At 44.6% G+C, this 19,583-nt stretch overlaps 1 protein-coding gene across 2 annotated transcripts; it reads left to right on the forward strand.

The window, feature by feature from the left end:
- NEIL2 (nei like DNA glycosylase 2) lies at positions 1-13,104 on the forward strand. Of its 2 annotated transcripts, none has more exons than XM_063300984.1 (5): positions 1-373; positions 1,691-1,897; positions 9,554-9,909; positions 10,391-10,587; positions 11,763-13,104. In XM_063300984.1, the coding sequence occupies exons 2-5, from the start codon at positions 1,760-1,762 to the stop codon at positions 12,080-12,082; spliced, it is 1,011 nt and encodes a 336-aa protein (XP_063157054.1). In that variant the 5' UTR covers positions 1-373; positions 1,691-1,759; the 3' UTR covers positions 12,083-13,104. The 2 variants fall into 2 exon arrangements, with proteins under 2 accessions (XP_063157054.1, XP_063157061.1); XM_063300991.1 differs by lacking the exon at positions 1-373 and adding an exon at positions 620-701.
- Positions 13,105-19,583: the final 6,479 nt, after the last annotated feature.

A 19,583-nucleotide genomic window follows, 5' to 3' on the forward strand; every position in this document is an offset into this window, starting at 1 on the left:
TAACCAAAGTTAATGCTAACCAAGTTTTGCTTTTTGTGCAAATGTATCTACACCTCGCCTCTTTCAGCGAGTTGTGTGAACACAACGATGCACGATTACACTGATTACATCTATACCTCAGTTTTTCTCTCGCAGTTCAAGGCAGCGAACGAGGAACCGGGTCGCGTACGCGGGTTTCCAGGGCTCTCTCCCAGCCCCAAATAAATCACTCCTGCAGGGAGGATGGGCTGCGCAGACATCGACGAAGAGGGGCCATTCGGTTCTCTGCTGAAAAGGTCTGCCGAGGTAGTTCCTTTCAGGAAGAGAAGCGGGTGGAAGAAAGTCGGTTTGGGAAGGACGGAAGGAAGGCAGACAGCGATCAGAAGCAAGAAAGGTTTGGTGGCTCCAGGCGCCCCTACTTTAAAATAAATCTTAAATCTTATTTTATCCTTGATGGTACCAGGGCCGCAACTAGTGCGGGGGTGAGGGTGAGGGGGGGGGGGCAACCGGGGCATGTGCCCCGGGCGCCGCGCAGGTGGGGCGCCAAAATGAGCGCTGGGGGGGGGGGGGCGCCAAAATGGGTGCGGAATCCATGTGTGCCCCGGGTGACACAGACCCTAGTTGCGGCCCTGGATGGTACCATCTGCATTTCATAGTCTTCCAACTTGACGTCAGTGGGGGTCTATGTATATACGTCTTCGTTCTTCTATTACAACTTTCAGGTGCCTCTAGTTTAAGATATATATTTACATTTGTGTTGTAAGCACTCCTCTTTCGCTATAATGCTCCAAATATCTATTGAAAGTAGTCTATATTCCACAAAAGCTTATACCAAAGTAAATGTATTTTCAACCTGCTCTTGGTTGATAAAGAATCATCTTTGGTATCGGCGGCATGGAAATGAGTATAAATAATTGTCAACAAGCAACCTAAGATAGTTGTTTATTCTACAGGGTGGGACGCATTTCTGTTAAAAATGTTATGGGCAAAAGCAGATGTTTTCCCTGTTTGGAGGCGGGGCATGGTAGCATTCTTGAACACTCAGTGAGCAAAAGCATCTGTGTTGAGGCTGCCGCTGCTAAAGGTCGGCGTATTGGTCGTGCAGGCTGGGGAATTCTGGGAGTTGAAGTCCACACATCTTAAAGCTGCAAAGGTTGAGACATACTGAGATAGACTATACCTTTCAGAAGCTGTGCAAAACTCCCAAAATGCAACAGTCTTCTGTTTATTACGATCTGGTATTTTCATTTTTATCCTCTAACTGTAGCAATCTTTCCTGGCTGAATGTACTTTACTCTGTGTTAGAAAACAGAATGTGGGAGGGAGTTCCAGCACTATTGCCATTTCTGCCTCCCCGGCGTCTCACTGACGTGTCTGAAGAAATTGGCAGTTTGGCTTCTCATCTTGAAAAGTGCTTGTTCCAATTTGGAAAAAAAAATCACACAATTGTGCAGGTTGGTTCCAGGCTAATCATACTTAAAAGTTGATCAGTACAAAATAATGGGACTTATATTAGTCAAGGGAAACCCAACTGATTTTAATAGGCTTAAAATGTTTAATTTCCTGTTATTTTAGGGACTGATACTTAATTGTGAGTCCCTGTGTGTATTTAACATTCTTGTTCAGGTCACAAGCTTGGAGGCCATCTGGGAGTAGACATTCTATTGCACAGAATGGCATTTCTAATCATTTTTTCCCAACACTCTTTCAGCTTTGAGCTTGATTGCCTGGAGTCTCAGGAACTCAGCTGTCATCTCCAGTTTTTTGTGCTGCTGCAGCAATGCCAGAAGGCCCATCTGTAAAGAAGTTCCAGCTTCTGTGTTCTCCCTTTGTAGGCCAGATGGTGTCCAAAGTGGGAGGAAGCACCAGACAGATCAATCCAGATGATTTGAAGCCACTGACACTGTGGGATACCCAAGTGAGTCTTAGTGTATAATAAATATTTAACTCTTTTTTTTATAGCACACTTCATTTATTTTTTATTAATGCTGTTTTGCTAACATTATTGTTGTTAAAAGTTTATATAGCATGTGACATCATTAACATACACAAAATATTACTACTCGGCAAAGATACAAGGGGCAGCTCTTTGCTCCAGGAAAATTAGAGACTTCATTATTATCCCCACACTTCATGTATGGTTTGGCCAACATATCAGTTGACCAACTTTTGGGGACTGCAACCCCCAATTTAAAAAAAATTGACCCAAGTCTTGGCAAGATTTTAGTGTCTGTGTGCAAGACTGCATGTTGGAATATGTAAATCCCAAGAGATTTGGTGCTCTTGCAAGATGCCAGATATTTTTAAAGTATAATTTTAAAAGTGGCCAGTTGTGAGACCCTGTTTTTCAAGTTGGGTGTATGAGAGCAGTTGGGAGTGTTGCTGCTGTACCAGCCTCCCTGCTGTGTGGCAACCTCCCTGCCTGAGCTGCTGGAGGCCATCTCAGGGTTGGCAGTGGAGTTCCCCAGGCTTATGGTTCTGGGGGACTTCAACCTGCCTTCCCTGGGGCGGGCCTCTGAGGCAGCTCCGGAGTTTATGGCTACCATGGCAGCCATGGGCCTGACTCAGATTATTCGCAACCCAACTTGAGACAGTGGCCTCACCTCAGATTTAGTTTTCTTGTTGGAGCAGTGGCAATGTGACGTGAGGGGATAGTTACAGCTGGTGGCCTGGTGGCCTTGAGATTCTCTTATGCCACCCCACTTCGCAGGGAGGCAGGACCCATTCGATTGGTCCACCCCCGGCGACTGATGGACCCAGTAGGGTTTCAGAGGGAGCTGGGGGTTATACCCGGGGATCTGCTGCACGGTCCAGCAGAGGCCCTGGCCGCCACCTGGAATAGGGAGGCAGCTGGGGCCTTGGACAGGATGTAATGGTTGCCTAATCCCAAATACTCAGTCTCACAAGCTCGGGCTTAACGATAACTGATTTATTAAAGGAATAGTATGCAAATACAGAGAAAGTTGAGAATGAGCAAAAGCACGCCAAATACAAACTTAAAAGCCTTGCCTGCGAGCCAGTCCCGCCCCAATCACCCGTCAGTACGCACCCCCTCCCAGGTGCTAGAAACCGTTAAACACGCCTGGGAAAGTAACCTTGAACAGGATCGCAAACCCAAACACACATTCCAAAGCTCCAAAACAACGGAGGGCGGAGGAATGGAAAAACCCTGAACGAGCGAAGCAAGTGGACACGGAAAATGACTTGACATGTGAAACGTTACAATGTTAACAGAACATTGAAATGGGAAACATGACATATCGCCCCCCCCAAAACAATGCTACGGAGTGGGTTTGTCAGGGTAGGCAGAGTGAAAGCGTGCAACCAGACGAGGCGAGTGCACATCGGGGGCAGCCACCCATTCAGGATGAGGGAAATGTTTCCAACGAACGAGGTACTGCAAAGCGGAACATTGGCGATGAGAGTCCAGGACCTCCGATACCTCGAAGTGTTGCTGGTTATCAATCATGAGGTGGTGGAACCGGTTGGGGATGCCAGCGGTCCGACGGCAGGTAGGGCTTGAGCAAACTGCAATGGAAAACAGGATGTAAACGTTTGAGGTTGTGGGGCAAATCGAGTTAATAGTAACAGGGTTAATTTGCGCCACAATAGGAAAAGGACCCACAAACTTAGGGCCAAGCTTCTTTGAAGGTTGTGGTGACTTGATGAATTTGGTTGACAAAATAGACTTTATCCCCTACAGCGAAAGCAGGTTCAGGGGAGCGTTTTGCATCAGCATGGCGTTTGTAAGTGGTTGGGCATGGAGCAGAGCTTGCTGAATGTTTAGCCATGAGTCTTTGAGAGAGGCAGCCCAGTCAGTGAGTGAGGCTGGTAGGGGTTGTGGATGCGGGAGTTCAGGGATTGGAACGAAGTCCCGACCGAAGACAGTCTTAAAGGGAACTTGGCCAGTGCTCTGATGTACGGCATTGTTATAAGCGACTTCTGCAAAAGGGAGTAGGTCGACCCAGTTGTCCTGTTGGTAAAGGGTTTGAAGTCCCCTCTAATAAGTGCCACCAAGTCTCTAAAGCAGTTTTTACAGCAAAAGCCTCCTTTTCCCAAACATGCCACCGTCTCTCTGTTTCGGTGAATTTGCGGGAGAGGTATGCACAGGGTTTTAAGGTGCCAGAGTGGTCTGATTGAAGCAGTAGTGCTCCGACGGAGAAAGCAGAAGCATCCACTTGTACAACGAATGGTTTGGCAGGGTCTGGATGCTGTAAAATTGGTTCGGTAGTGAAGATTTGTTTGAGCGCTTCGAACGCCTGTTGACAGGTTGGAGTCCATTTAAGGAGCGCTCCTGGGTTTTTTGAACGCCGCGTATCCCCCCGCGCTTTAGTCGTAGGGCAGCTACGACGTCAGGATGCATCAGAGAACGAGAACAACCCGAGTCCAGCATGGCCCAGACTTCAACAGTTTTAGTTCTAGAGCCCAATTTCACTTTGGCAGTCATTGTAGGGAAGTTCCCACTCACCGAATCGTGGTCGCGCCCGGTTTCCTCCACCTGTCCAAGGGCGCCCTTCAGGACAGGTGGAAGGCGTTTCCCGCCGGTTTGTCGAATTGTAATTCCTCGTCCTCGTCCCCGAATGGGAGGTCTGGAGAGTCGAGCTCAGCACAGGCAGCCTTCAGCTTGCGCGGCAGAGAGGGCGATTTTCCCGGTGCTTTCCTGGGCCGCTCTTCTGGTCGGCGCCTCGGGCACGAAGTAGCGCGATGCCCCTCTTTTCCGCATCTTAAACACTGCCCTCTCGCCAATCGCCGTTCCCTCTCTTCTTCCCAGGTTTTTGGCTTAGGGCGACTCGAAAATCCAGCGGCACGAGCCCCCTTCGCGGCTCGGGTCTGTCTCATCTCCTTACTCTGGGCATACATTTGTAGGGCGCTTTCCACACTGCCTGCCAACTGTATCCAGCCATATAATGTTTTGGGATCGTCCCTGCCCAAAGCCCAATGGAAGATTTCCGTCTCCAGCCCTTGTTTGACCATCTCCACCAAAGTCGACTGGGACCAGTCTTCCACCTTCCCCGCCAGGGCTTTAAATTCTAAAGCGTAGTCTGCGACAGAGAGGGTCCCTTGGTAGAGTTTCCTCAGGGCGTTTTTCGCTCTCTCCTGGGCTAAGGGGTCTTCAAAGTGCTGCTTCAGTGCCCACAAAAACTCATCAAAGTCCTCTAACTCGGTGGCTTCAGCTTGGCACAGTGTTACGTACCAGTCAGCTGCCCTCCCCTTCAGCTTATTGGCAATGAAATTAATCTTGCCTTGTTCAGAGCGGAAATTTCGGCCTCAATCTTCCATATAATGTCTAGCATTGGTAATGAAGAAGGAAAGGGTAGTAGGGTCCCCATCAAACTTTACCCCAAAAGGTGGGAAGGTTCTTACCGGCTCCACTGGCTGTGGTGGCTCCGCGAACAACAGCGGGCGTCGAGCCGCCAGTGATGGCCGATCTTGGGACGCCCTTGGCTCTCTTCCCCCCACGGTCCGGGGAGTTCGAAGCTTGCTTCTTCCCCTGAATGACAGGGAACTCTGTCGGGGGGGGGGGTAACAGCTGAGAGGGTTCCTCTTCCCAGTCTTCCTGTAGGGACCCCGAACTCTTAGTGGCATCTTTGATGAAGGTCACTATCATTTCCATCTTGTCCTCTATGGCTTTCATGCGGGCAGGAGTGACCAGCTCTTCTAGGGGTCTGTTGGTTACCACCACCCTCGGGGATAAGGGGATTTCGGGTTCCCGGGACGGCTGTGGAGATCCCCCCCCCCTGTGCTGCTCCCGCTTCGGGCTGGGGTTGGAGTACACCCCCCGTGGCACCCTGCACCGCTGACAATAGCTCATCCAGTTGAGCATCTCGCCTCTCCCGACGTGCGGCTCTTTGCGCTCTCAAAGTTGGAGCTAGCAGAGTCTTCGTCGAGTCCGGCTCTTCTTCGCTCCCCTCACTCTCGCGAAGCGGAGGTTCGATCATCGCTAGCGCTCCTCTCTACCCAACTTTGGATGGGGCTAGCGGAAAGTAATTAAATGATTCTCAGCTTTATGTACTGGTTGCCTAATCCCAAATACTCAGTCTCACAAGCTCGGGCTTAACGATAACTGATTTATTAAAGGAATAGTATGCAAATACAGAGAAAGCTGAGAATGAGCAAAAGCGCGCCAAATACAAACTTAAAAGCCTTGCCTGCAAGCCAGTCCCGCCCCAATCACCCGTCAGTATGCACCCCCTCCCAGGTGCTAGAAACCGTTACACACGCCTGGGAAAGTAACCTTGAACAGGATCGCAAACCCAAACACACATTCCAAAGTTCCAAAACAACGGAGGGCGGAGGAATAGAAAAACCCTGAACGAGCGAAGCGAGTGGACACGGAAAATGACTTGACATGTGAAACGTTACAATGTTAACAGAACATTGAAATGGGAAACATGACACAGGATCGCACCTGTGCGACCTCTCTTGCCTCATCACACTCGATGCTCCCCGTGGTTTATGGAGGAGCTGAGGGTTTTGAAGAGGACTAAGAGATGTCTAGAGCGCCGCTGGAGGAAGACGAAGACCGAATCCGACCAAACACTGGTTAGAGCTGCTATTAAGGCCTACCTGGTGGCAATAAAAGCGGCAAAGCGTCAATATTTCTCCGCTCTTATTGCGTCTGCAGAATGCCGCCGAACGGCCCTATTTAAAATCACTCAATCCCTTTTGGGGAAGGTGGGTGCAGTGACCCACCTGCAGGGCCGTGCAGAGGAGTTCTTGGAGCATCTGCAAGACAAAATCGCTCAGATCCGCTCTACGCTAGACTCCAAGCGTGAGGCAGGGTCTGTGGAGATACCAAGGGATCGTACTTACCATGTTATCTGGGAACAGTTTGATCCTGTTGGACCCAAGGAAGTAGACAGGACCCTCCAGACAGTAAATGCCACCACTTGCCAATTAGATCCATGTCCCTCCTGGCTGGTGAAAGCAGCTCGGGAGGTGACATGTGGTTGGGTCCAGGCGATGGTTAATACATCCTTGAGGGAGGGGGTGTTTCCAGCTGCCTTTAAGGAAGCACTGGTACAACCCCTCCTCAAGAAACCATCGTTGGACCCTACTGTACTGGATAATTTTTGTCCAGTCTCCCACCTCCCCTTTTTGGGGAAAGTGGTTGAGAAAGTGGTGGCATTACAACTCCAGAGGATTCTGGAGGAAACGGATTATCTAGACTCCTTTCAGTCAGGTTTCAGGCCAGGATATGGGACAGAAATGGCATTGGTTGCACTTATGGATGATCTCTGGCGGGAGCAGGATGGGGGTAGTGCATCCATCCTGGCTCTTCTTGACCTCTCAGCGGCTTTCGATACCATCGACCATGGTATCCTTTTGGGTCGGCTCAGGGAGTTGGGGGTGGGCGGTGTAGTTTTGCGCTGGTTCACCTCCTTCCTCCAGGGCCAGTCCCAGTCGGTGGTGATAGCGGGGGAGAGATCTGACCCTCGACCTCTCCTTTGTGGGGTGCCGCAGGGCTAGGTCCTCTCTCCTCTCCTATTTAACATCTACATGAAACCGCTGGGCAAGATCATCCGTCACCACGGGATGAGGTATCATCAGTATGCCGATGATACTCAATTGTATATCTCCATCCCGGGTGAGGTAAGTGATGCTGTGACTGCCCTCTCTCGGTGCCTGGGGGCTGTAGGGGTCTGGATGGGAAACAACAGGCTTCGGCTGAACCCTGGTAAGACGGAGTGGCTGTGGGTTAAGGGTTCCTCCGTATCCTGGACTTTGTCATCTTTAGTTCTGGATGGGGTTGCACTGCCCCAGACACACCTGGTGCGTAACCTGGGGGTCCTCATGGACTCATGGCTCCTGCTGGAAGAGCAGGTGGCAGCCGTGGCCGGAAGGACCTTTGCACAGCTTCGTGTTGTGCACCAGTTGCGCCCTTTCCTGGATCGGGAAGCCCTTCGGACAGTCACTTATGCCCTTGTTATCTCCCATATAGACTACTGCAATGCGCTCTACATGGGGCTACCCTTGAAGAGTATCTGGAAGCTTCAGCTGGTCCAGAATGCAGCTGTGCAGGCTATTTTTGGCGCCTCTAGAAGGGCGCACATAACACCTTTGCTACGTGAGCTGCATTGGATACCAGTTTGCTTCTGGGTCCAATTCAAGGTGTTGGTTATCACCTTTAAAGCCCTACATGGCATGGGACTGGCTTACCTGAGGGACCGCCTCTTCCCCGTATCATCAGCCCGTCCCACCCGTTCATGCAGAGAGGGCATGCTGCGGACCCCGTCAATAAGAGAATTCCATCTGGCGGGGTCCAGGAGACGGGTCTTCTCGGCAGTAGCACCCACCCTTTGGAACATCTTGCCCCTGGAGGTAAGATTAGCCCATCACTTTTAGCCTTCTGGAGGACGTTGAAGACCTGGCTCTGCCACCAGGCTTGGGGCAGGGAGGAGAATCGACATACTTGGGGTTGGCTGGTGCCTTGAAGTGCCCCTCCTACATGATGGTTGAAGAGATCATAGCCATCTGGATTTTATGAGCTGGGGTAGTTAAGAAATTGTTTTGTTTTTTAATGGGATTTTATTGGAATTTTACTGTGTTTTTATTTGAGTTTTTATTGTATATTTATTCTGTGCTGTAAACTGCCCAGAGTCCCTCCGGTCGGAGGAGATGGGCGGTGACAAATTTGAATAAAAATAAATAATTTAAAAATAATACTTTGGGATGTCCATGACTGACATGTAGGGATGCTGTATAGTTTTTGCTGATTTGGGGTACCATGCTGCTGGCCTTTGTTTTGTTTTTTAAATCCATTCAGTCATGTCCGATTCTCCGAGACTGTCTAGACAAGTCCCTGCAGTTTTCTTGGCAGGTTTTTCAGAAGTGGTTTGCCATTGCCTCCTTCCTAGGGCTGAGAAAGAGTGACTGGCCCAAGGTCACCTATCTGGCTTTGTACTTAAGCTGGGACTAGAACTCATGGTCTCCCAAATTTTAGGCTGATGCCTTAACCACTACAGCAAACTGGGTCTTAAACCTTTGGTTTAAGATCTTAATAATAATAATAATAATAATAATAAATTTAATAATAATAAATGTAAGATTTTAAATATTAAATCTTTGGTTTAGAAAATCCTAATAAGAATTCCATTCTGGGCCTATTTTATGGGAACCCTAGTAGGTAGACTCTCCCAGTCTGAATTCCTGCTTCACACCTCAAGACTTGCCCAGACACTTCTGTCTGTTAAACGTTTCATCTGTTTTTTCTCTTTTTTTCTGTACTTTTATTAAACATTAAGGAAGATATATAAACAAACATAAAAAGAAGGCAAGAAGAAGGAATAAAAAAGGAAGAAAGGAATGCAAGAAGGAATAAAATGCAAATAAATAAATAAATGAGTCTCATATCTCTAGATTTTTAAACAACACCGAACTTGTCCCATTGTTGTTAGCTTTTTCCAGTCTAACGTGACTGGTACCAAACTTAGGTTCAGTCTTGGTATTTATTTACATCAACCATTACCCCAGCCTACCCACAACTCAATCTCCTTTAAACAAATTCTGCCAGAGTTACTAACCTAGAGAAGATGGAATAGAATGTGATATTTTTTAAATTACCTTTTTCCAGGTCCATGGGAAGAACTTGTTTTTGGCCTTTGGCACCAAGGAGGAATTAATGCCCAGCCATGACAGCATATCCTTGGATTTGTCTGAACACAGGTCTGCCAGTCAAAGGCTGGCAATGCCTGGAAGCAGTTCCTTTCTCCAGGGCCAGAAAGAAAACGAAGCTGAAATATGCAGTCCTCAATGCTATCAACAAGAAGAGTCGGCAAGTTGGTTGGCATCTGATATAGATAATAATAATGGGTCCGCTTGGAAATGGCTCCGCTTCCACTTTGGTCTGTATGGAAGCATCCGAGCCAATGAGTTTGCAAGGGCTAATAAGGCAAACAAAAGAGGCGACTGGAAAGATCCAATTCCCAGGTTAGCACTTTGGAGGTCTGCAAAGGGAGTCATATGCGACTGCTATAGCTGGACTTTTTCTTCTGGAAATTTTGTTTGTTTGTTTGTTCGTTTATCAATCAAATTTCGTCACGACCCATCACTCCAAAGAGGGAAATAGGCCAACAGGGCTCCAATTGTTGTTATAAAGCAAAAACATGCAACTATTTCTGGGCTAAGAACTACATTTTATTTTAAATGGTATGCTGCAGCCAGGAAGAAAAGTAAACTTGATTTCCTTTGTAGTTAGTCAATCGATTAATTAATCTTAAGTTAGTAAGAAATTAATTAAAGACTATCATGCATTTACTATTTTTCCTCTTCTGTCACATTAAAACCTACAATTATGTAAGGTTTGCGGGGTAATATCCCAAGCTTTCAGGGTCACATATGGCCCATGAGATTCAGGCTTTGCTCATCTGCTCTAAATTAATCAGTGTTTGTTTTCATTCTGGATATTTAGGCTGGTTCTGCATTTTGATACTGGGGGCTTTCTGGTATTTTATAATTGCCGCATTCAGCAGTGCTCTTCTCCTACCACTGAGCCAGCAACTGATATCCTGAGCCTGGAGTTTGACAGGGAACGGGCTTTGGAGGTTCTTGCGAAAGATACACCTGTATGCTACATGCTCCTGAACCAAAGTTATTTCTCAGGAATAGGTAGGTTCAAAATTGCACCTGTTAACTTCTGATTCCAAGAAAAAACTTTTGCATACATTCTTAACTTTGGGATATACAACAGGAGGAAAATATCCAGTAGGACAGCAGAGGCTATTCCATTGAAGAAAATTGAATTTTGCAAATGAATTGACTTAAAAAGGGATCCTTGATAGCCATTTAAACATCATATTGAGGGTCAATAATGGAGCAGTGGCCGTAACACATGCTGAAATGGCACCCGCATCTCTGCCATTTTAAAGAAATGACAATTACATGTTTCATTGTTTTTAAATGTTTGGCATCCAGAACAGTGAATGGATTTATTTATTAAGCTTATACCCTGCCACAGTCTGATGACTCTCGGTGGCTTACAAGCATACAGTACAACAAAGTTAAATAATCCATGGTACAATTAAAAGAAATTATAACTTCATAAAACCCCTAATGAAGACAGCAAGAATGTGTGAAATCATATCATGATGCCTACTGCCTAAAACGTTTTCTAACTACCCTGCAGCTTCCCCAAGTAGCTCACAGCAGTGTATGTTTTTATTATGTCTGTCTATCTGTCTGTCTGCAAACTTCCCCAGACTAAACAAAATGAGAACAAGGAACATACTCATGTTATCCTCTTGTGAGATAGGACAAGCTAGAGAGAACGACCAGTCCAAGGCTAACCATGAAGGTTCATGACAGTTCAGACCTGAACCTGGATTTTTCTAGTTTTAAGTTTTCACCCTGCCCTACGGCAGACTTTCTTAATTATTATGTTATTTATATATTTATTTTATATCCCACCTTTATTATTTTAATAAACAACTCAAGGTGGGGAACATACCTAGTATTCCTTCCTCCTTCTATTTTCCCCACAACAACCCTGTGAGATGAGTTGGGCTGAGAAAGAGTGACTGGCCCAAAGTCACCCACTGGCTTTCATGCCTAAGGTGGGACTAGAACTGTCCTGGTTTCTAGCCCGTTGCCTTAACCCCTAGACCAAACTGGCCCACAGCCATCCTGACAAATTGTTAGGAATGATAGGAGTTGTAATCAAAGCCACCTGTAAGGGCTCCAGATTGGAAAGGTGATCCTTAGTGTTAGGATTGCTTTTTTTTTCACTTCACTTCCTTTATAGGCTCTTTAATGTTCACTTTCTCCTGAATTCTTCTCTCCTCCAGGGAATGTCATTAAAAATGAGGCCCTGTATCTGGCAAGGATCCATCCACTTTCCCTTGGCTCCTCTTTGGAATCCTCAGACCTCAAATCTTTGCTTGATCATGCTGTTCAGTTCAGCTTGGCGTGGCTCCACAGCAAGCTGCAAAGGCAAAGATTGCAGCTACACATTTATATGAAAGATAAATGTCCCAAAGGGCATGAGGTAAGGAAGGCCACATTTGGACCACCAGATGGGTTGAAAAGGCTTACCTGGTGGTGTCCACAATGCCAGCCACAAGTGCCACCTGAAGAGATGGATATGCCTCTTTCACAAGACACCTGAGTTGCTCAGTCTCTTTGGCTGTATGACTTCAAGAGATGATATGGGAACCAAGGAACAAGTCCACAATAGCATCAGAGATCTTGCAAGCCAAGAAGTACCCTACAAGGATTTAAGATTTGCAACTACATACTTTGTACTTTGTCTTGCTCAAGTCATTAGGTTTCACTTTCCACAGTCCCAGTAGCTGCTTATGTAGTTCCTGGAGATTTGTGGTCAATGAAAGTTATTCAAGATCTGCAAATGCAGCACCCAAGATGAAGCTCACTACCAATGATGAAGCTATTTCGAGGGAGGGGGACTGGTTGCCATCCACCTACAATGACAGCAATGTCCTCTGTGCTTGGGCCATGCTTGTCTTTGATTTACACTAGGGCAGGTCTTTTTTTCCCCCAGATTTTCATTTTATTATAGGAATGCCTCATTTCAAAGATATTTGAATACAATACAATACAAAGTATTGTAATGACACAATACTTACATCATGTTTAATGCTTTGATGTAGGATTAGGGATCAAGATTATCCCAAGGAGCTTGGATCTGTAAATGAGGAATCCATTTATAGTTGGCCTGAAATATTGGTATGCCATGAAAAACAAACAAGCAAAAAAAGGAATGGGATTTGGCTGTGAGGAATGGGAAGGTAGAACCTGATTCCAGAATCTGATTGTGTTTAGTGTTAAGTGTTAAGATCAACATAAACCAAAGATCTGAAGTTACTAACAGTGACAGTATTCTGAGAGCTCCACTTTCTCAGTTATTCAGTGAGAAATGTAGATGTAGTAGGGAGAAGTTTAGAGTCCTGCTTATTTGAAAGCTGAGAGCTCCCATGTACATTGAAGCTCCTGGACTTCATTAAAGCATGGCTTGTTGGTTCGAATGAAATGTTTCTTGTGCAGATTTTTACACAATTGGGGAAGTGACAGTGCAGCAACAATTGGGTCTCCAGCAAAGCGTTTGCCACATCTCATGAAACTATAATTTTCAAAATTCTTTTGGGAAAAGTTCTGATACTTAAAATAATTTCAAACTGATACTTGTTTATACCACAGGTAAGTCGTTTTGTGTTCAGCATCACATAAGAATTGAGAAGAAAGGATGCTTATATTTTTGTCCAGGAAAATGTAATATTCTGTACATCAAAGACTTCCCAGTGTCTAGTCTAACCCAGTGACTCCCGAACCTTTCTTTTAAGGAGACTTAACATCATGAAGCATTTTATGAGCCAAAGATTGGCAAAGGATTTGAGAGTCCCCACGGCACACACATGTCCCCCGTCACACAATAGGCTCCCCAAATCTGAAATTAAAATGACCAAATTCTCATGAGATTGCAAAATCTCACCAGATTTTGATATTCTTGCTTGAAACCTTATTAAGATTGTAAATCGTAAAGCCAAAAACTGGTGAGATTTGGCAATTTTCAAAATGTAGACCAAAATTATAGTGTTTTGTTTTTATTTTGGCACCTGCAGCTAGTGCAGAGCACTGCTACTGGTCTCTGGAGCAGGGGTTGAATCAAATAGTAATTTAGAAGTCAGACCCCGTTTCAAGAAGTTTGCTGAAGAAAGATGCTGGGATGGTGAACCAAGAGGTTTTGTAAACAGATTACAGATTTCCAGAAGAGGCTGAAAAGAGTCCTGTTTCTTAATTTTTATTATGTATCCTATCCCTTCGTCTATGCCACCTTTCTCTTAGGAGCTTAGGGTAGTTATACAGCAACACAATCTATTTCTGTGATGTAGTAGCTCTCCGCACTGTTCTTGGTTTCACTCTTCAAAACCTTAGAATCAGTGTCAGGCTAAGCTATGCTCATCCTCATTGCCATTGGCCTTGAAATACAGAGAACACCGTTTATTGCTGACTTGAAACCTCTTATGGACTTTTTGCATGAAGCAGAAAAAAACGAACTTATGATCTATGGTTTTGACGATTAGATAAAATAGATTCTAGAAGAAGAGTCACAATGTAACTTTAGAGAAAGAGGTAAATCTACAACTGTACTTATAACTGCTGTAAAGGATATCAGAAGCCACTTTATATATTTTTTCTATTTTTCTTCTACTTTTTTCTTTTTTTCCTTTTTGCACTTTAGTTTTCTGTTTTATTTCTTTTTATTTTTTTCTTACATTATTTTAGTTGTATTAATTTTTACTCTTGTTTTTAAAACTTGCAATAAAATTACATTTTAAAACACAGAAATACAGAGAACACCATGAGACAATCAGAGCAGACTCCATTGACCAAGAAGGATAAAAAAACTGCATTTCTGTTTCATCTAGCATATGGTGCTTCTTAAATAATCTGAACATGCACAATAGAAAGAAATGGGATGTGCCATCCTGCCCAAACACCAGGCCTTTGTTCAATTTAAAACAACAGTGAACTGCTAGTATGAATTAACTGCATAAGGAGAGGAAGAGCCCAGGAGCCAAGAGGTGAAATTGGTTGAGTCAGTAATACAAAGTAGGTTGAGTTGTTCCATGCATGAAGGTAGGTCAGGATTTGTTTGTTGTGTTTTGAGAAGGCTACATTTATTTCATTTACTGCCTATATTAGTCTTATGCTACTGTTTTTGTGTTTTGTGACTCAAGGGCTGCTAGGCCACATGAAGAAATGTTCCCAGGCTGTAGAGGAATTTCACCCCTCAAAGCTGCCTGTTAGGGTTTCCTGACATGGTTGAACAATAAAGGTTTGCAGTAAGTAGCTACACAGGGCAATGTAATGGGCAGAGAGTAGTGAGTGCAAACTGGACTGAACGTGTAGCAATTTTCCAAACTGAATTTCATTAAATCCATGAAATAGAAGGTTTCAAGTGATGCAAAGGAGTCTTCCATGTAGTGCTCTGGCAGTATTCAAGCTTGGAAATTTATGGAAGCCTGAAGAGCGTGGTAAGACTTCACCTTTTCTGCAACTGTCTTCCTCTGTCCTCAGGTAAGATAACCCAACTAGGTTCAGTCTAGATTAACACACTACAACTATGATTTCTTTTACCTATGATTGTCACCAAACCACACTATCTTGATTCACACAACAGAAACCATGATTTACAAATTACAATGGCTGAGTTCATACATCAAGTTAAGCCCAAACCAAACAAACCATATTATGGCTTAGTGCTGTGTATGACTCCATCCATGTGACAATATGGGATTGCCTTTTAGTATGGGAAGTCACTTTCTTAACTGAAGATGAAAGAAGCAACATATTTTTTGTACTGGCTGCACTGTTCGGTTTTTCACCATGGCTTGACCCACAGAAGTTTCAACAGATGACAGCACTGGAATTACTCTGAGACTGGAAGCTGAACAGTGTTAGGTCTGGTTAGTACCTGGATGGGAAACTATCTAAGAATCACAGGTTTCTAAGCTCAACATGGAAGTTGAAAAAAAAAAAATCCAGGGAGAAAACAATGGCAAACCACTTCCTTGTTGCCAAGAAAACTACATGATGCATCTACAAAGTCACCAGGAGTCACTCACCAGAAACTTAATTTTTTTAAAGTTTTGTTGAAGGAAACTTTATCCCATCTCTTTTTGCCTGTTACACGAATGTAACAAGAGACCTGGCACCAGTCAAATACAGAAACTACTCTGTATGGGGATAGCCCTATCACTTTCCTATGTTCTACTGGTAAGGGAAATGTTACAGTTGCATACTTCTGGTCTCTTCATTTGCTGCACCACAGTATACAGAAATCTGACCACTGTGGTTTCTTTCAGCAAGGAAGTAAGCTGAGAACTTTGGGGAATGATGGAATGGGATGAATTTGGGCATAGGATTAAAAAAAACGCAGAATGTCTACACGGGAATGTAGAGCTTGTTGCTGTATTGTCTTCTCCCATTAAGAGGTCAAATGGTTGAAGAAGGGGAATTCGTTGGATGAGGCTATGAGGATGTAACTAAATCCTTAAAGGTGTTGCCTGGAGGAACAAACTAACATTAGGTGATTCAAGCATATTTTTAGGAAAGGACAACTTTTCCTCATCTGTGAAATCAAGATGTCCTTTCTAGCCTTGGGGAGAAAAGTTTTTCAGTGACTACAAAAGAACAATTACAATCTGCCCCACATGTTTCTGCCAAACACAAGAGCTTCTTAAGGAACTGGGGGCTTTTCATAAAGTTTATTTTTCTTGACTATTTTTTTTTCTGAATTTTCAGGGATAAGAGTTGGGTGTGTGAAGAGAATTCTAAATGATTATTTGGAATTGGAGAGGGGACAACATAGCCAGCTTTCAGCGGTAGAGGTAAAATGAAGGCTGCCTATAATTGGGTTCACACATTGCACTAAGCTGTGGCTTGCTTCACTATAGTTTATTGCAGCATTTCTCAACTTTGGCAACTTTAAGATAGGTGGACTTCAACTCCCAGAATTCTCCAGCCAACTGGGGAGTTCTGGGAGTTGAAGTCCACCTATCTTAAAGTTGCCAAAGTTGAGAAACACTGATTTATTGTATCAACCACAATATTCTAGTCCACAAGAAAACAAACCACATTATTATTTAGGGTAAATCCAGACTGTCCATCATAATCAGCACCCTTACACCTTACTACAAGTAATGGCCAAAAGAGATGTCCTTCCCAGCCTGTTGCAATCTGAACTGAGGAACACTTCTCTAGAGGCTCAATCTATTGAGGGCAGTTTTCTCAGCAAGATTTCCAAAGCCGTTTGCCATTGCCTCCTTCCTAGGGCTGAGAGAGAGTGATTGGCCACAAGGTCACCCAGCTGGCTTTGTACCTAAGGTGGGACTAGAAAGCGGTATCCTGGTTTTTGGTCTAGTGGTTAAGGCAACAGGCTAGAAACTGGGAGTCTCTGAGTTCTAGTCCCGCCTTAGGCATGAAAGCCAGCTGGGTGGCTTTCATGTGGAACTTCCATCTTCAACAACAGAATGTCACTGAACAACAATGGAAGTGAAAAATTTTCCTTTCCAGAGTCTTAGTGTAAATAAACTATTTAAAACTGACTTTATAACTATTTATGAAATAAGATTGGTATGTCTCTTGGCATTGTTGGAAACTTGATCCTTGTAGGTATCAGGTAAAGAATGTAGCCTAGCAGGCCTTCTGTCCCTTGTTCTACTAACTTGTAGCCAAGGTGAAAGATGATAAATCAGTGTTACTGAAAACAGTGTTAGTCTAACAAATGACACAAATCACATATATTCTGCCAACTGGATGGCTTTGGAAACAATGGGCTTTGTCATTTGGGTATGAGAACCAAACTAAAATTTTGTCCCTGTCATTGAATGGAGGTCTGTGAAATCAAGTTTTTGCTGCAATATCCAGTGACCCTATACTCACAGCTCATTTAACTGGGTCAGTGGAGAATTAGTGTGTAACCAAAACAGGGTCAGTTGACAGAGTCGGAAGGAGTTAGATTGACCTTCAAACAACTCAATCGCACAGAATTAAATGAACTATATGGCCACTCACCACTTCTGGATTATTGAACTTTCTGGTCCACTATTCCTTTTGACAGTTGTAACTGAGATGAAACCCCAGAATAGATGCTTGAATACAGGGCTTCCCTAGACAATCTATGGCTGCTTTGGCTTTCACCTTCCTGTGGTCTTAAGGGGGTGGGTGCTAAAAGGAGTAAGAAAGAGAGGTATAAAGAAGCTCAGGCCCTGAGTCTATCAGCCATAGCACTGATTCTGATTGTGCCACTGAAATTTGTTAAAAATACCAAAATGTGGGAAAAGAACCATCAAAGCTTCTTTGTAGCAGCTGAGTCATTGAAGGCATTTCAACTCTGGCCTAGTGCAGTGGCCTTGGCAACTTCAAGGTTGCACAGTCTGCACCTTGGGTCCTGTCTAGCGTGATAGATCCCTGCTTCTATGGATCTGGTGCTTAGTGTCTGTTCTTGTGCTGCTATGATCAGTGCCTCAGTGCTCTCTTTTACTCAGCCCTTTCCAGCCACTGGTAGGATTTCCCAATGTCAGCCACCTCAGCAATCTTTCAGTGGTACATCCCATGCAGGGTCTTGTCTTGACATGGCACTTCCTCTGCTTGATCTTCCTTCCATGTCTGCTGCTGCCTCAGGCATTCTCTAGAGTAGTGCTTAGAGCACCGCCTTTGGAGCGGGAGACGGGGGTTCAAATCCTGGCTGTACCTACCTTACCAGTAGGGGTCCTTGTGCAAAGACCCCTTAATGCGTCACCTGCCTAACACGAACTAAGAGAGTCATGCCGGCTTGGATGTTGCCTGGATTAACAAGGTCTGTGTCAGATGTTGGGGAACCAGGAAAATCTGACAATAAGCAGGCTACTGGAACAAACCATACATGAATGAAACAAGAGAACCTGGAACTGATGGAACTGATGCAATGGCTGAGGCTGCTTGTACATGAGGGTGAGTCCATCATTCTGGTCATGGGAAGAGTGCCAAAACAAAGCATCTGCCAAAACTGGCTCTTCCAGTTGCTTTCATTATCATCATCATCCTCAAACGCCATGCTTGCTGTAAATTATAGGCCAACTGATCTGGAGTGCACCAAGTTGGGAAATCTGTCTACATCAACTAAGCAGCTGCAGAAATCTCAACAGATCAGCAGGAAAAGACTCCAGAGCCTCCCATTAGGGCCTTTTTGAAAGAGCCCCATTTTAAGGAAGTGGCAAAAGAGCACAGATGGAGCTGGGTGGTTATCCTTGAAAAGAATGCTGCATAGCACTGGTTACTGCCATTCAAAGGGCCCTGCCTCAGGAATTCAGCCATTGAGGTGGGCCTTCTCCACAGTGGCACCCGCCCTCTGGAACATTCTGCCCCCGGAGCTGACACAGGCCCATTCGCTCCTGGACTTCCGGAAGAACCTAAAAACCGGTTCTGCTGCCTCGCATGGAGTGGGAGGGGCACCAGTTCATCTTGGGGGTGGCTATTATAGATCTCTCCCCAACAAACAAGATCTACGCTGCTGGATTTTATATTTTTTACTGTATATTTTTTTATTTTATAGAGTATTTATATTGTAATTTATGTGTTTTAATTTTGATTGTAAACTGCCCAGAGTCCCCTTTTCGGGGGAGATGGGCGGTGATGGAAATTTGAAATATAAATAAATAAATAGATTCTTAAACAACAGAATCTGATGCAAGACCTCAAATATCAAGATTACAAACAAGGGTATCGATATCTAGGTGGGTTTACTTTATGTTAAGCAATATGTGTGATGTTTGTACAACAAGCCTTGATTAAAATAAATGGCTTAGTGAGATTTTTACCATTGAGTTCAACAGAATTTATTCCCAGGAAAAGTTGTGCTTGCAAAAAAGTTTTTCATTATTTGTCCATTAACTAATTCCAGGAAGATAAAGTCTGTCGCTATTTTAATTTCTCCATCTATTTTCATTGGGTTGGCATTGCCTTTTGACACAATCTTAAGGGTTGTCTGAATATTTATTATTCACATTTAATTATCGCCCATCTCCCCCAGAAGAGGGAATATGGAGCAAGGGAGCAACAGACCAGCTTTTGCACTCCCTTCTCACACTTCCAGTATTCCCATTCCT

The sequence above is a fragment of the Candoia aspera genome, chromosome 1, assembly GCF_035149785.1.
Source record: "Candoia aspera isolate rCanAsp1 chromosome 1, rCanAsp1.hap2, whole genome shotgun sequence".
Lineage (NCBI taxonomy): Eukaryota > Metazoa > Chordata > Lepidosauria > Squamata > Boidae > Candoia > Candoia aspera.

Bases quoted from the DNA above. Each gene is read 5' to 3' on its own strand.
- NEIL2 (XM_063300984.1), top strand. From the start codon at position 1,760: ATGCCAGAAGGCCCATCTGTAAAGAAGTTCCAGCTTCTGTGTTCTCCC. The intron at 1,898-9,553 runs GTGAGTCTTAGT...ACCTTTTTCCAG, and splicing joins TGACACTGTGGGATACCCAA to GTCCATGGGAAGAACTTGTT. The intron at 10,588-11,762 runs GTAGGTTCAAAA...TCTCTCCTCCAG, and splicing joins AAGTTATTTCTCAGGAATAG to GGAATGTCATTAAAAATGAG.